The 14,579-nt window shown below is 59.4% G+C and overlaps 2 protein-coding genes across 2 annotated transcripts; both read left to right on the top strand.

The window, feature by feature from the left end:
- The first annotated feature begins 185 nt into the window (after positions 1 to 185).
- On the top strand, positions 186 to 6,743 carry MVD (mevalonate diphosphate decarboxylase). The gene is made up of 10 exons (XM_020911710.2): positions 186 to 327; positions 2,276 to 2,346; positions 2,750 to 2,864; positions 3,119 to 3,265; positions 3,894 to 4,093; positions 4,182 to 4,256; positions 4,357 to 4,575; positions 4,760 to 4,875; positions 5,588 to 5,696; positions 6,129 to 6,743. The coding sequence occupies exons 1-10, from the start codon at positions 258 to 260 to the stop codon at positions 6,207 to 6,209; spliced, it is 1,203 nt and encodes a 400-aa protein (XP_020767369.2). The 5' UTR covers positions 186 to 257; the 3' UTR covers positions 6,210 to 6,743.
- A 686-nt stretch (positions 6,744 to 7,429) lies between these two features.
- Positions 7,430 to 14,306, top strand: CYBA (cytochrome b-245 alpha chain). The gene is made up of 6 exons (XM_020911709.1): positions 7,430 to 7,567; positions 10,822 to 10,891; positions 11,350 to 11,424; positions 11,643 to 11,726; positions 12,246 to 12,327; positions 13,907 to 14,306. Exons 1-6 carry the CDS (start codon positions 7,510 to 7,512, stop codon positions 14,114 to 14,116), a joined length of 579 nt encoding a protein of 192 aa, XP_020767368.1. The 5' UTR covers positions 7,430 to 7,509; the 3' UTR covers positions 14,117 to 14,306.
- The last annotated feature ends 273 nt before the right edge of the window (positions 14,307 to 14,579 follow it).

The following is a 14,579-nucleotide window of genomic DNA, read 5'->3' on the forward strand; positions in this document are numbered from 1 at the left end:
GAGGGCGGTGGAGGCGAACCAATCCCTGCGCCTGCGCAGAGTCTGAGCGCGTCTTAGGGCCAGCGGGGGCGGGCTCAGGGTCGCCAGCCTATCTTCCGATGCCACTCATTGGCTGAGAGGTGGAGCAATAGGCCGGGCCCGCCTTTGATTGGGCGGCACGCGAGCAGGTGGGGCGTTGAGGACCAATCGCCGGCCTCGCTGCGGCGCGGGTCTGGACGGCTGGCCGCCGTGGGTTGGGGTCTCTCTGTTCTTCGGCCATGGCCTCAGAGAAGCCGACCGTGGTGGTGACTTGCACCGCGCCCGTCAACATCGCGGTCGTCAAGTACTGTGAGTGGTGGGCTCGTGAGGCGCAGGATGTGGGGGCCCTGCAGACAGGGAAACTGAGGCTGGGAGGGGCTTGTTTGGGCGGTGGCCGGGTCCCTGGCCGGTGGCAGGTGGGCTGGGCCCTCGTGTGGACGTGATTGTGGGTCCGCGTGCAGATGTGGGGACCCTCCCGCGGTACGATCGCGGAGCTGGGCACCACGTGCAGCCAGGAGACGTGGGGACGTGTTTCATACAGGACGCCGGTCCCCGTGGGGGCTTGATTCCCACGGTCACGCCCACCCTGCCACCTCCGCCTGCTCTAGGTGTCTGTCTTGTTCAGTTCTCAAGAATGCTCCCGGGATTGGCTCCTCTCCCTCACTAGTTTCTGGAGAGTCACTCGCGTGAATCTTGGAGTCCCCAGGGGGGAGGGGCCACAATTTGCTTGGCAATATGCCTTTACAAGGCAACTGGGCTGTTTCCACTTTGGATCAGTTATGGAAAAAGCTGCTGTAAACTTTTGTGTACAGGTTTTTGTGTCAATGTAAGTTTTCATTCTTCTGGATAAATGCCCCGGGAGTACAATTGCTAGGCCATGGAGTGGTTGCATGTTTGGTTTTTTAAAGAAACAAACTTTTCCCATTTGACTGTACCATTTTTCATTCCCACCAACTACATATAACCGTATGGGTGATCCAGCTTTCTGGCATGTGTTGTTGTCACTAGCAGTTATTTTAGCCATTCTGATGGTGATATCGTACTGTGGCTTTAGCTTGTTTTTCCTGCTGCTCGGTGATGTCGAACAGCGTTCTGTGTGCTCATTTTCTCTCTGTGAGTCTTAGGTGAAATGTCTCTTCAGGACTTTCATCACATTCTAACTGAACTGTCTGCTTTTTACTATTGAGTTTTGAGAGTTCGTTTTGTATTTTAGATAATAATCCTTGCTACATACAAGGTTTGCAAATATTTTCTCCCACCGTGTAGCTTCTCTTTTCATCCTCCTAACAGAGCCTTTCAAAGGGTTGAAGTTGTTAGACGGTGGTGGGGGCCAATGTGTCATCTCCATCCTTGGTAGCAAGTCAGAGACATCGTGATCCTAGCCCTTCATCGTGAGGAGTATTTACTATGCTTTTTCCTAAAAGTTTTAGGCTTTTACGTTTTAAGTTGAAGTCTGATCTATTTTGAGTGCTTTTGTTCAAGACATGAGACTGAGGCGTGGCTGTGTCGGGCCATGGATTGTCCAGTCACCCAGAGGCATTTTCAGAAGGTTTCATGCTGCACACCTCCTCCAAGGAACTGCTTTTGCACTTTTGTCAGCAAGCAACTGGGCATGTTTATGGAGGATCGTTCTGTGTTCTCCTGGATTACCTACCAGGATTCGTCTTCATGTCTTGTAACTGTCCGCCACCCCAAAGACGAATATGGGGACCCTTTCGTCCCCACCTGTGCCTAACAGTGGATCTGAAATTTTGGACTTTGTGGAAGGTTTCCCGTATTTGCTGTGATATGCAGGAGTGGAAGTGCTCAGTGGAAGTGGGGATAATTCCAGAGTGTCTCCAGGGGTATAAGCAGGGAGATTTAAGGAATTTTCAGTAACTAGGACTCCCTCTGTTTGGGAGGGAAAGGGAAGAGACTTAAATCAGAGCACTCAGCATCTGGCAGGCACTCCAAGACTACTTGCTGAATGAGTGAAAAACAAAACAGAAGCAGTGAAGCAAGGGGATGGACTGGCCACCAGCTCTGCTCTCAGGAGCTAAGTGAAGTGGGGAACAATCGATGAGGGATTCCTGAAGGTGGGGCACAACAGGAGGAGGACTTAGATTGTGCAGTGAAAGAGCAAGATCCAGACAACTTGGGGAGCTATGGGGTGGCGGTGGCGTTGGGGAGGGGCAGGGCATTGGTGGGCAAGAGCAACAGGGTGCCCGTATGTTGGGCTGGGACACTGACTCGCTTTGTGGTGGGCCATCTGTTCTAGGGGGAAAGCGAGATGAGGAGCTGATCCTGCCCATCAATTCCTCTCTCAGCGTCACGTTGCACCAGGATCAGGTGAGCATGGGCTGTTGATATACATCGAAAAAATATTTACAAAACTCTTGTTTACAGATGGTATCAGTACATCCCCAGCCAACGAACACCATCCGTCCCATTGCCCACTGTGAGGTGTGCTCAGCACATGGGCACATACATGCTGGGCCCTCCTAGGAGATCCCTGCCCTGCATTTTCTGCTGGAAGATGGGCATGTGGGCCCTTCCCTATGTAGTAGACACCCACAGGGCTTCCCCACCGCTCGAGCCCGGCCTGCCTTGGCCTCCACCTCCACTTCCCTGTTCTCTAGCAAGGCCACTGCTCTGAGCGGATGACCAAGAGGGGCCAGGGGAGGAAAGGCCCCACAGAGAGGGAGGCTTGGCTGGTATCCACCACTAAGGTGCTCTGCACTTTCTTTCCCAGTTAAAAACCACCACGACAGCCGCCATCAGCAGGGACTTCACGGAGGACCGGATTTGGCTGAACGGCCGGGAGGAAGACGTGGGGCAGCCTCGCCTCCAGGCCTGCCTGAGGGAGAGTGAGTAGGGGCCTTGAGGATGCTGGGTTTAGGACAAGTCCGCCCCTACCCCTGCACTGCTTCCTCGCGCTGGGTGGGTCTGAGCACGTAGAAGGTGCTGCCATCACCTGCCCCCTCCCCACCTCTCACACCTTAGGGGGCTTGCCTGGCCAGGTCTGGACTTGGGGTCTCCCAAGAAGGGGGGTCTGTATAAGGCGCTCGGGCAGAGACCAGTCCCCCTGTGCTGACCCAGGCGTTGCCTCCCATCCCCGCAGTCCGCCGCCTGGCCCGCAAACGGAGGAGCAACGGCCTTGAGGACCCACTGCCTCTCAGCCTCAGCTACAAGGTTCACGTGGCTTCGGAGAACAACTTCCCCACGGCCGCAGGCCTGGCCTCCTCGGCTGCAGGCTATGCCTGCCTAGGTGGGTGCCCCAGGACAGGTCCCAGTGCTTGGCCCTGCATGCGAGGCCACGGCCTCAGCCATGGCACGCCTCTGAATGCTGAGATATTCTGGGGGCTCTGAGGGGAGGACCCGGCACATGACAAAATCCCCCACAAAAAACTAAGTGGGGGTGATTTCTTGGCTTATGTAGCAGAACCCCAGGGTTGTGGCCAGCTCCAGGCTCTCAGATGGCCTATTGGGAGCCCATCTTGCTCCTTCGGAACCCCTGCTCTGCCCTGCTCTCCTGTGGCTCACTCTCTAACAGGGCCCCCCACCCCCAAGCTGGGGGCAAAGCTGGTCACCACAGCAGTGAGTGGTTGGGTCACGTCTTCCACGTAGCCCTGAGACCAGTGAACCAGGGCACACAGATTACCTTGTGGACCCCCCCAGGGCTGCATCCTGGCATCATGCCCTTAAGAAGTTCTGGCCTATGTCCAGCACTGCCAGCAGCCCCAGGCCTCCTGGTCCCCAGGGGGCTCCTCCACCCAGCAGCTCATGTACCCTGAGGGCTGAGGCTCCATGCCCCAGGTGCCCCCCTTCTCTGGCACTGAGCACAGACCACCCCCCCACCTCTAGCCTATCTGAGCCTCCCCCGTCTCCACCTGCAGCCTATGCCCTGGCCCGGGTCTATGGGGTGGACAGCGATCTGTCGGAAGTGGCCCGCAGGGGCTCGGGCAGCGCCTGCCGCAGTCTATACGGTGGCTTCGTGGAGTGGCAGATGGGGGAGCGCCCTGATGGGAAGGACAGCGTTGCCCGTCAGGTGGCCCCCGAGTCACACTGGCCGGAGCTCCGAGTCCTGATCCTCGTGGTAAGTGGGGGGCCCAGCTGGGGTCGAGAGGGCCTTCCCAAGCTCCCTGGGCCGCGGGCACGGTAAAGGCCTCCTTCCCTTGCCGCAGGTGAGCGCTGAGAAGAAGCCAATGGGCAGCACGGCAGGCATGCAGACCAGTGTGGAGACCAGTGCCCTGCTCAAGGTGAGGCCAGCGGGTGACTGAGCAGGTGGCTCTTCAGGGGTGCTCAGAAGCCAGGTTCCGTGGCTCCACTCAACTCATGGGCTGGCCGTCGGCCTTGCAGTTCCGGGCAGAGGCACTGGTGCCAGCGCGCATGGCTGAGATGACCCGCTGCATCAGGGAGCGTGACTTCCAGGCCTTTGGCCAGCTGACCATGAAGGACAGCAACCAGTTCCACGCTACCTGCCTGGATACCTTCCCACCCATCTCCTACCTCAGTGACACATCCCGGCGCATCATCCAGCTGGCGCACCGCTTCAACGCTCACCATGGGCGGACCAAGGCAGGTGCGGGGCTGGGTTCCCCAGGTGGGCTTCACAGAACCTGCTTTGCTGGGGGCTGTGTCTCCATCTCACTCTCACTGGTGGCACAGCCCCCATGTTGGAAAAACTCCACTCCCCATTCCTGAGTGGCTGGCCTGTGGGTCCTGGAAGCTGGTCTGAGCCCATCTGACTGCCCGGTTCCAGGTGGCATACACTTTTGATGCGGGTCCCAACGCCGTGATCTTTACCCTGGATGACACTGTTGCTGAGTTTGTGGCTGCCGTGAGGCACAGCTTCCCCCCTGAGTCGAACGGAGACAAGTGAGTTGCAGGCCCCCATCCAGGAGGCCGTGGTGGGCAGCAACTGTGAGGACCACAGGCAGTGTCCCCACGTGCATGCCCATGTGGCTGTGGATGCTCATCTGCTCTTCCTGCCCCCAGTGGCACACGCCTGTCTCCAGCGGCTCCTGTGATGCCAGGGGCATCTGGATTTCTCCCTCCCAGCTGTTTAAGGGGCCCTGTTCTCAGTGTGGGGACACTTGACCCACTAGGGATGTGAGAAGCGTGTGTGGGTTCTTTTTATCTGTCACCCTATGGGGGCAGTGAGACTTCTGGTAGGTAGAGCTGAGTACTGCTCCCACCGTGCATGGGATGAGACTCACGATCGAGGATGTGGGGGCTCTGGACTCATCTCCCTGGTTACTGTGGGGGTAATTTGTAGGATTAAGCTTGAACTGAGGCCGTTTCTTAAGCTGTGTCCCCACGGGGCACAGCAGCACGGTGGGCGAGGGCGAGGGGCGGTACTACAGCCTCGTGGAGGTCTCCTAAAGCCCTCCCCTCAGAGACAGAGCTAGGCCCTGGCTTTCTCACTCCATTTAACCACCTCGAGGTGTGCAGCCCAGTGGCGTTAAGAACAGGCTGAGCATCTTTGTTCATCAGCCCCAAAGACCCCAACCCCACTGGCAGTCACAAACCCCAGCAGTCCTGCATCTGCCTGTGCTGCACACTTCCCACCCCTGCCGTCTTCCCCCAGGTTTCTGAAGGGGCTGCCCGTAGAGCCCGTTCTGCTCTCAGATGAGCTTAAAGCCACGCTGGGCATGGACCCCATCCCCGGCGGCATCAGATATATCATCGCCACCCAGGTGAGTCCTGGCTACACACTGCACACGCCCTGCAGGCTCGCCCCAGGGCATCCACAGGAGGGCCAGTGAGGTAGCTGTGACCCTGCTCCTTGGTTTCACAGCACCTAGTGTTCCTCTTAGTCACTCACGGAGAATATTTAAGGACTGATGGATGCCTGTGGTGTGCAGGGGTGGGGCTGGACTGTGGGGTACCCTCCAGAGCAGGTCAGGGTCCCATCTGACTCCCAGACCTGTGACCTATGCTCCCCAGGCCTTGGCCTCAGCCAACGGCCCTGGACTTGCTGTCCACTCCATGTCTGCCCAGAGGGACTGAGCCTCTGCCTGAGGATTGGGCCCTGGGCCCAGCATCACCAGGGTGTCTGACCTGCCTGCATTTCCTGGAAGGGCAGGTGCACCTTGTCCCTCCCTGATGATAATTTCTCAACCCCGCAGGTGGGACCTGGGCCTCAGGTCCTGGACGACCCTGGCGCTCATCTCCTGGGTCCTGATGGTCTGCCAAAGCCAGCTGCCTGACCACGTCTTCAATGGGGCCCGGCCACCGCTGGGAGAAGGGGCTGCTTCACTGGGACTGGGAGCCGGGTGTGGTGAACAGGCCACGCTTGTTGGGATTTGTGGGTGACTGCCTGCTCTGGGCCGGGCCGTGTGCTGTGGCCGAGTTGGGCAATGGAATGATGCCTGCAGCCACCCAGGTGATCAGGGGCAGCCCCCCCAAGTGCCTCACCTTTCCCTGACCTGCACCCAGAGCTTGCTGAGATGGAGACCTGGACCCTGATCCAAGACCAGGGGACTGAGCTGGCAGGGAGCTGCTGGTGCATCGATCATGAAGGGATCCTGGACTCATAGCCACCCCACTGCTACAGGAGGTGACGGCATGTCGGGGTACCCCTCAGAGCTGGAAGCCATGTCACCATGCAGGAGGCGACCTCAGGACAGCTCCATGAAGTGCTCCCCCAACTCTAAGCCCAGGCCCCTGAGCGGGTGCAGTGTTGTGTCTGCGGGACAGGGGAGCAGTGCCAAGGCCAAAGTAAAAGCAGTTCGAGGACTCCACCTGGCCTGGTGTGCTTTCTGCAGCCCTCACCCAGGGGGCTGGGCGGACATTGTTGGGGGCAGGGCTGGGACCTCCCCGCCACGGGTGGGATGCTCAGCACAGGCAGACTCACGGCCACAGCCATGCAGTGCTGGTTGGACCTGGTCACTAAGGCTGACAGGCTGGGAAATGGTTTGGGTTTGGCTTTAAGCTCTGTCTATGTCCCCCTTTCAGGTGAGTTCCATTCTTCTCCACTGTCCTAACCCAGCTGGGGGGAATAGGGGGAGGGCTTCTGAGCCCTCTGACCTTGACCCTAAAAGGGGGTCCAAGGAGGGAGGTGACAAAGGACAGGGCCCAGCACTGCTACATTCTGGGTTTTCTCAGAAGCTTCCCACACTCATCCGCCCTCCCCCCCCAAGTTAGTCCAGGGTTACCAGTGGGGCCAAGGCCAGCACACCTGCACTAGCCCAGGGCCTCCAGGGAGGCTCCCCACGAGGTGCAGGGGCCTGACCTGAAGCCCCGCTTCCCCTCCAGGAGTCCACCGAGGCCGGGCTGGTTGGGCCTGCAGGGGAGGAAGACCTGAGGTCCCGTGGAGGGGTGGGGAGCAAGGCTCCTGGGACCCCACCTGCCGCCGGCCTGTCACCTGGGGAACCGGGCTGGGGCGGAGCCAGCGGCGGGGCGGGGCGGTGCCGGAACTTGGGGAACTTGGGCGGGGCCGGAGGCCGGCAGAGCTCTGGGGCCGCGGGGTCTGAAGAGTCCGAGCCGCGTTGGAACCGATCTGCCGACATGGGGCAGATCGAGTGGGCCATGTGGGCCAACGAGCAGGCGCTGGCGTCCGGCCTGAGTGAGTAGGGGGCGCTCGCACTTGGGGCAGGGGCTGCAGAGGGGCGGCTGAGCCTGGGGGCCGGGCGCCGCGGCAGTGCAGGGGGGTGCTTGGGCTGGGGAAGTGGGGGCCTGGAGACCCCAGGCTGCGAGAGGTAAAGGGGGAAAGGCAGGCTGGAGGAGGGGCGGGAGCAGGGTCTTGAGGAGCCACAGACACCCGGCGGGAGCCTGGGGTGGGGCCCCGAGCCCGGAGGCTCCAGTGGGCGACCTGCAGCGCCGACGGGAAGGGGGCTGGGGGCCTCTGTTGGGAGCAGGCTGCAGCCCCCAAGAGGAGCCTTGGGGCTGGGGAGGGGGATTCGGGGCCCTCCTGCCCCTGCACCCCGTGCACACCCACACCCCGATCCTCTGCCCTCCTTCCCCCGCCCCCTCCGCCACACACACACAAAAAGAGGAAGTTCAGTTTGGGGAAGAAGCGCTTGCCCCGGTGGTTTCCGGAGAACTCACCGCCCAGTAGGGCTGGGAAAACCCAGCACGACCCACCCCTGCCTGGAGTGACCCTCCTGCCCTGGGGTGGGAGCTCTCTCCCTAAGGCTACTGGGCTGCAGAGGTGGGCTCCTCCTGCCTACTGGCCTGGGGCTTGGTCCATGGAGCTGGGTGACCGCTCTGTCTCCCGGGGCGCAGCCCTGAGTCTGCTCAGAAGGACATTCATTGCACAAGGCAGCTGGCGACGACCCATGTGACCCCTCCCACCCAGCTCCCAGGGCCTGCTTCTGGGTAGGAAGGCGGCTGTCCCCCCGCTTCCCTGTGCTCAGCCGCGGCTGCAGACAGTGCAGTACGCACTAGTACTCAGCTTCTCAGGAGAGGGTGGGGCCTGAGGCTAGAGGAAGCCGCCCGTGGCTCCGCCCCTCCCAGGAAGGCCCCGCCCACAGTGGGAGTGGGCGGACGGGAGGACCCGGGGATGAAGTGATGAGGCGGGTCTCAGCCACCATGGTTCACCTGGAACCCACCCTGACGCCCCCACCGCCAACCTGGGGACCGAAGGGAGGAGCCTGCAAAGCTGGGCTGGGGGTGGAGAGGGAGCACTTTAAGGTCACGTTTGGGGGTGGGCAACTTTGGAGTACCAGGCAGGGCAGCCCCCTTCTGGCTTCTAGATGGCGGAGAACCCAGCGGGTCAGTACGTGGTTCTCCTTGCCCAGTGTCTTCTCCCCTTGCTGTCTACCCCTCCGCATCACCACCACAATGACTACTGCTTGTCTTCCTCCACAACCTCCTGGCTCTGAATTCCTCCTTTTGCTAACTCCTGACTCAGTACAGGCCCCATGAGCATCTCAGCCCACCAGCCCTTTATGCTGTAGAGAATCACGTCTGTTCAGATCACGGTCCCTCTATCTCCCACCTCTCTGCCCCTGCCCCTCTGGCCTCGGGGGCCCACCACCCTGGTGTTTGCCACAGGGCTGGCTCCCCCCACTTCACCTCTCTGCCCACATCCACCTGCTCAGAGAAATGTTTCCAGAGCTCCCAGCCCGACAGCCATGGCACCCACCTCATTCACCATGATATGAAGTGTCTGTCCCCATCGAGAGACCCCAGCCCCTCTGGGAGCTGAGGCTCCCACTAATGACGCAGGCTCAGGCCAAGGAGATTGCACGCCCAGGTCGAGTGGAGGAGCCGTGGCCTGAACGCATGGGCGACGGCTCTTCCCTCCTCCCGCACAGCGCGGGTAAACATGACACCAGCAGAAGAAGGCCAGGGTTCAGGGGCTGAAGGGGGGAGCGGGGGGTCAGAGCTTTTACCTCGTGGGACTCTGAGGCCAGACCGCGAAAGGCTGCCTGAACAAGAAACAGACCAAAAGATCGTCCCCTCCAAGGAGTTGTGTTATCTGCCACCACAGCCTGGACGAAGAAAGTCACAAGGAAGACAAAACCGCTGGAAACTCAGGCCTGTGCTACACATGGGGAGGGGCTGCCTCTCCCACTCTGTGCCGCAGGGACCACCGACAAAGCTCAGGTCATCAGAAAGGAGTGCTGAAGGGTGTGCTCCAGCCAGAGCGAAGTTGGATCCAGAGGGAAGATGGCTATGCCACTGTGAAGACACTGACTGTAAATAATTAATAATTGTGGCTAATTTGGGGTGAGATTAAAGATAAACCTTCTAAAGTCCACATGTAGTTCAGGAAGAGGAATTTTAAAATTACAGTTTGATCAAGTCAGTAGAAGGCAGGAGAAGCAACAAGAAAAGCTTGTTCAAGAGGAAACCCAAGTAAGATAACAAAGTAAGTTATCTGCAATCACAGTCAATAAAAAGTGTCAAATTCACTATCAGATGGCTTAAAGGGTGGAGAGTTTAGCTCTATCAGCTGATTCATAAAAGCCCAACACTGGAAGCAACTGACATGTCCCAAAGGCAGGAGAACACATAAATAAATTGTGAGAAACTACCTGATGAGACAAACAGCGAGCTGGGGCTCTCTGCAAACCACCCCAGGAAGGGCCTGGACCAACCTTCTGTCCAGCAAAAGAAGAGCCCCCAGAAAACCTGGGGTGGGTGAGAATGTTGATTTGGGTGGAGATCACATGGTGGGGGTCACACGTGTTAAAAGTCTGTGCACTTTATGTCATAGTGATACCTCAGTAAGTGACTGGAACCCTGAGGATGGGTGACCGTGATGGAGCAACAAGTGAGAGTGTGCTTCACGCCTCTGAGCGGTACACTGACGCTACCACCGTAGAGGAAAGTCACTGGGGAGGAACTGGGGCCATGCATATGTTCACAGCAGGCAGGCTGCGATCGGGCGCGCACAGGGCTGGGGAGACCAGACCCACCCAGACCCGGCATCACACAGAGCACATGAACAGGATCAGCCCGCACACCCGAGGCCAGGAGACAGTGTCCACGCAGCTGGTACAAGGTCAACCACCAACAGCATGGTCCTTAAATGCGTTGAGCAAACGCTCAGGGTGCTGTGGGTCACAGGCCTCGGGGCTGTGTCCAGGCTGGAGCCAGGCCCTGCCTCCCTCTCAGCAGCTCCTCAGCCCCCTCTTTGCCTCAAATGCTGCTCTTGGGGAAGGGTCCCAATGCCCATCCCTACAGCCACCCCCGTCATCTCCCAAGGTCTCCCCCGCCTGGGTCCCCTTCCTGGGCTAACACAGGGGCCGGCAGGGCAGCTCTGTGGTGGACTGGTGGCCCCCCTTTGGGGAGGGGGCCCTGGGGGGGTGGCCAGAGCCCCTGCAAGGATGGGATGTGGCATCTACTAACCTCCTTCTCCTCTGCCTGCAGTCCTTATCACCGGGGGCATCGTGGCCACGGCCGGTCAGTTCACCCAGTGGTACCTGGGCGCCTACTCCATGTATCCTCTTGCCACAGACCCAGGTCGGGGTTGGGGCCAGAGAGGCCGCTGCCCCTTAAAGGCAGGAGGGGCTCCGAGCAGGGAGGTGACAGAGCCTGGGGGCCTGGGCCCTGGGCTCTGGCAAGGGAGGGAGGTGTCCATGGCACCCGAGGGCTGACACTGAGGCCTGAGAATGCTCGGGGTTCCTCTGCATTCGCTTCTATCAGTCATCCTCCCCAGCTGGCCCAGCCTGTCCACCAGTGGGCCGAGCCCCACCTGTCCTGGCCAGTCCAGATGTTACAAGCCCTCCAGAGGCCAAGGCAGGCATGGGGAAGGGAGGCTGCCCGCACTGTGGCCAGACCTGTTGGAATCCTGTGGACCTCAGGCAGTGGCCACACCTCCCGGTTCTCTCATCAAAAAAGCTGACTCTCTGGGGCCTCTCAGGCTTGATCTGGGCTGTTCCTTAACCTCCGCTTCAGAGCAGCGGGTGTATTGATCTGCATGCTGGAGTACCCCCGGGGGAAGAGGAGCAAGGGCTCCACCATGGAGAGGTGGTGAGTTTCTCACCCAGCTCTGGGCAGCCTCCTCCCTCCAGCTGTCACTACGGGGAGCCTGTCGCTCCTGTCTCTCTGAGGCTCCAGCACCAGCCCAATCAGGGTCTGCCCTGCCACTGGACCTGAGACCCCCTCCCCTCCCTGGGACGAAGGACCGGGTGGTCTGAGAGGCTGGGGTGGGTGGAGGGTGACACGGCCTGTCTCCCCCTCCTGCCTAGTGGACAGAAGTACCTGACCAAAGTGGTGAAGCTGTTTGGGCCCCTCACCAGGAACTACTACATCCGGGCCTTCCTGCACCTTGGGTGAGCCTGTGCCCACTTGGGACCCCCCAGTGCCATCGGCAGAGGACTGCTGGAATCAATCAGGCCCCTCCCAGCCCAGAACCCGTTCCAAACAAAAACCCAGGTCCCAGGCTCTGCCAGGGGCTCCCCAAACCTGTATCTGTCATTAACACTTCACCCTAGCCTGATACCTTAATGCAGGGATAATCGGTGCTCCAGGGTTGATGGCTCAGCCGCCCTGGTGAGTCTTCCAGAGAGACCACCACTCCTGGTACCCCTGCAGCTGCCAAGAGACCTCTTTCCAGGGTGGTGGCTGGGGGCCAAGAGCTCTGTCCCAAGACTTGGGAAGGTGCAGACCAGGCAGAGAACAGCTCAGGGTGAAGTTAGAAGTCCAGTTGTGCAGCACTAGGCCTCCCCTCTGTTCAGGGTCCTGTGATCCTATGCTGTCTGACCTATTTCGGGGGTGGGGGAGTTGTGGACCCCCTCTGACCATCTTCTGTCTTCCCTGTCCCCTCTGACTGCCCTCCACCCCTACTCCAGGCTGGCAGTACCTGCTGGCTTCCTGCTCGCCACCATCCTGGGGACAGCCTGCTTGGCCATCGCAAGCGGCATCTACCTGCTGGTGGGTAGCATCCTTGCAGTCAGCCTCAGCCTCGAGGCTGGTCCTGCAAGCTGAGCCCGTGTCCTGGCTTACATTGTGGGGACAGTGACAATGTGGCCTCCACATGTGGCCCATCTAACGTGCTAGCCACTCCCCTATATCCTCCTGTAACCCATGCCACAGCGCCTCAACAGGGGAGGTGGGTCCCCACTTTATAGACAAGCAGCAAAAGCTAGGAGAGAGGACATGTCTGGCCCGCCAGGCCCTGCTTGGATTGGGATCCATAGCTCAAAGTTTTCTATCCAGTTCAGGATGCTGCCAGGGGCACTTCCCCAGGACTCATGAGCCTGGCTGATGTCACAAGCCGCACGGGGCTGGGTTTGCCTGGAGTCCAGGTTATGCAAACGGCCCCTTAAGGCCATCTTTATAGCAGGGTGGGGAGGCTGGGAGGTGGGGAGGAGGGGACATGGACGACAGTGGAACAGGGAGGGACGAGGATCCCTGTCAGGCACAGGTTGCTGAATGCCCGCTGTTCTCTGCATGCTGCCTGCCGACTGTCAGCCTGCTAAGCCATTGGTTCCAACCCAGCCACAGCCTCCAGCCTCCCAGAGTCAGTTTTGACTTGATTGTTCTACTAATTCCAACCCCGGGCACCCCCCTCATACAGCTGAGTTGCAGCTGAGTCCTTCTGTGCCGCTTGTTCGGATCTTTCCTCCATTTTTCTGTTGGGGTTTTGTCTTGTTAGTTTGCAGAAACCACTTGTGTGCTTTCATTGTGAACCCTTTGTAGGTTTTAGCTTTTAAGGATACTTGCTCTCTGTTAGGGATCCACCTTTGCCTATGGATTCTTCACTGAGCAGAACACAAGTTTGTCTTCTAAATTGTTTTTCTACTTTGTGTTTTTTCTGCTTTTTTTGTGCTTTTTTACCCCCTGCTGCCTGTCTGCTATATTTTCCTGCATTCTCTAACTTTCTAGTTTTAGCTTCTGGGATAGAGTGTTCTAGTCTTTAACTTAGGAGGTGTGATTATAGAACTTCTTTTCATCCTTATGCTTCATAAATTATATGCTGTCACTTTTTTTTAACTAATGGGATACAAAGTTAGAGATACACATTTCTAGGTCCACTTGGCCTGTGGCCATGGGGTAGGCCCAGGACTCTGCATTTCGGCAAGTTCACTGGGCTGCAATCTCCCCCCTCGACATGCCTGGGCCCCCGGCCTCCCACACTGCGCCTGCCACCCCACCCCCCACCCCCGCCCAGAGCTGCTGGCCTCGGTTCAGCATCATGCCCCTTAGGCCTGGGCTCCTGTCCTGCTCCCAGCCCTTAGTCCCTGGGAGGAAGTCTGGTCTTAGCCTCCAGGGATCATTCAAAAGCCCCAGGGTTCCACTGTCCCCCTCTTGAGTCGTGTCTTCTGGCTGGTGAGACAGCTGGGTGCTGACCATGTGGCCTCAGGCCTGGCACATAACCTTTCTGAGCTACAGCCCCTCAGGTCTTGCTGAGTTCAGGCCTGTCCTGGACCCTGGCGGGGGTGGGGGCGCACAGGGATGGGTAGGGGGGCGGCCTGGGAGGACCCAGGCCCAGCCTGTCTATGTCCTGCAGGCGGCCATCCGTGGGGAGCAGTGGAGCCCCATCGAGCCCAAACCCAAGGAGCGGCCGCAGATTGGGGGCACCATCAAGCAGCCGCCCAGCAACCCTCCACCCCGGCCCCCGGCCGAGGCCCGCAAGAAGCCGAGTGAGGAGGAGGCGGCGGGGGTCTCCCCGGGTGGCCCCAAGGAAAACCCCATGCCAGTGACCGATGAGGTCGTGTGACCAGAACCTCAAGCCGCTCCGGCCCGCTGAAGCTTTGAAGGTCCTTCCTCCTGTGGGCAGGCCAGTGGGTGGGTGGGGGTATGTGGCGCCCAGCCAGGGATGCCCCCTTTCCTGCAACCTCCTTGGGGTTCCTCGACAGCAGGGCTGGGGTCTTGGTGCCTCGCCTGTTCCATGAATCATGTATCTGGAATTCCCTGTGTTTGTGTTTCTGCTCTGGAAATGAATGTCTCAGGTCTGGGGGGAGGGCCTGTGTTCCCCCAGACCCCCGATCTGCCAGGGCTCACCTGCTGGAGCACCCCTCGGGCCACCCTGGGGTCGATGTGCCACAGGTAGTGTGCCCACACAAGAACCTCCACCCGCTCTGGGTCGCAAAAACTGTTACCAAACCAAATGCAGGTCCCCTTACCCCCATGCAGCAAAGCCAACCTACTGACTTGGGTCGTGGTGAAGGAAAGGGCAGTGT

This window comes from Odocoileus virginianus, chromosome 20, assembly GCF_023699985.2.
Source record: "Odocoileus virginianus isolate 20LAN1187 ecotype Illinois chromosome 20, Ovbor_1.2, whole genome shotgun sequence".
NCBI classification, from domain to species: domain Eukaryota; kingdom Metazoa; phylum Chordata; class Mammalia; order Artiodactyla; family Cervidae; genus Odocoileus; species Odocoileus virginianus.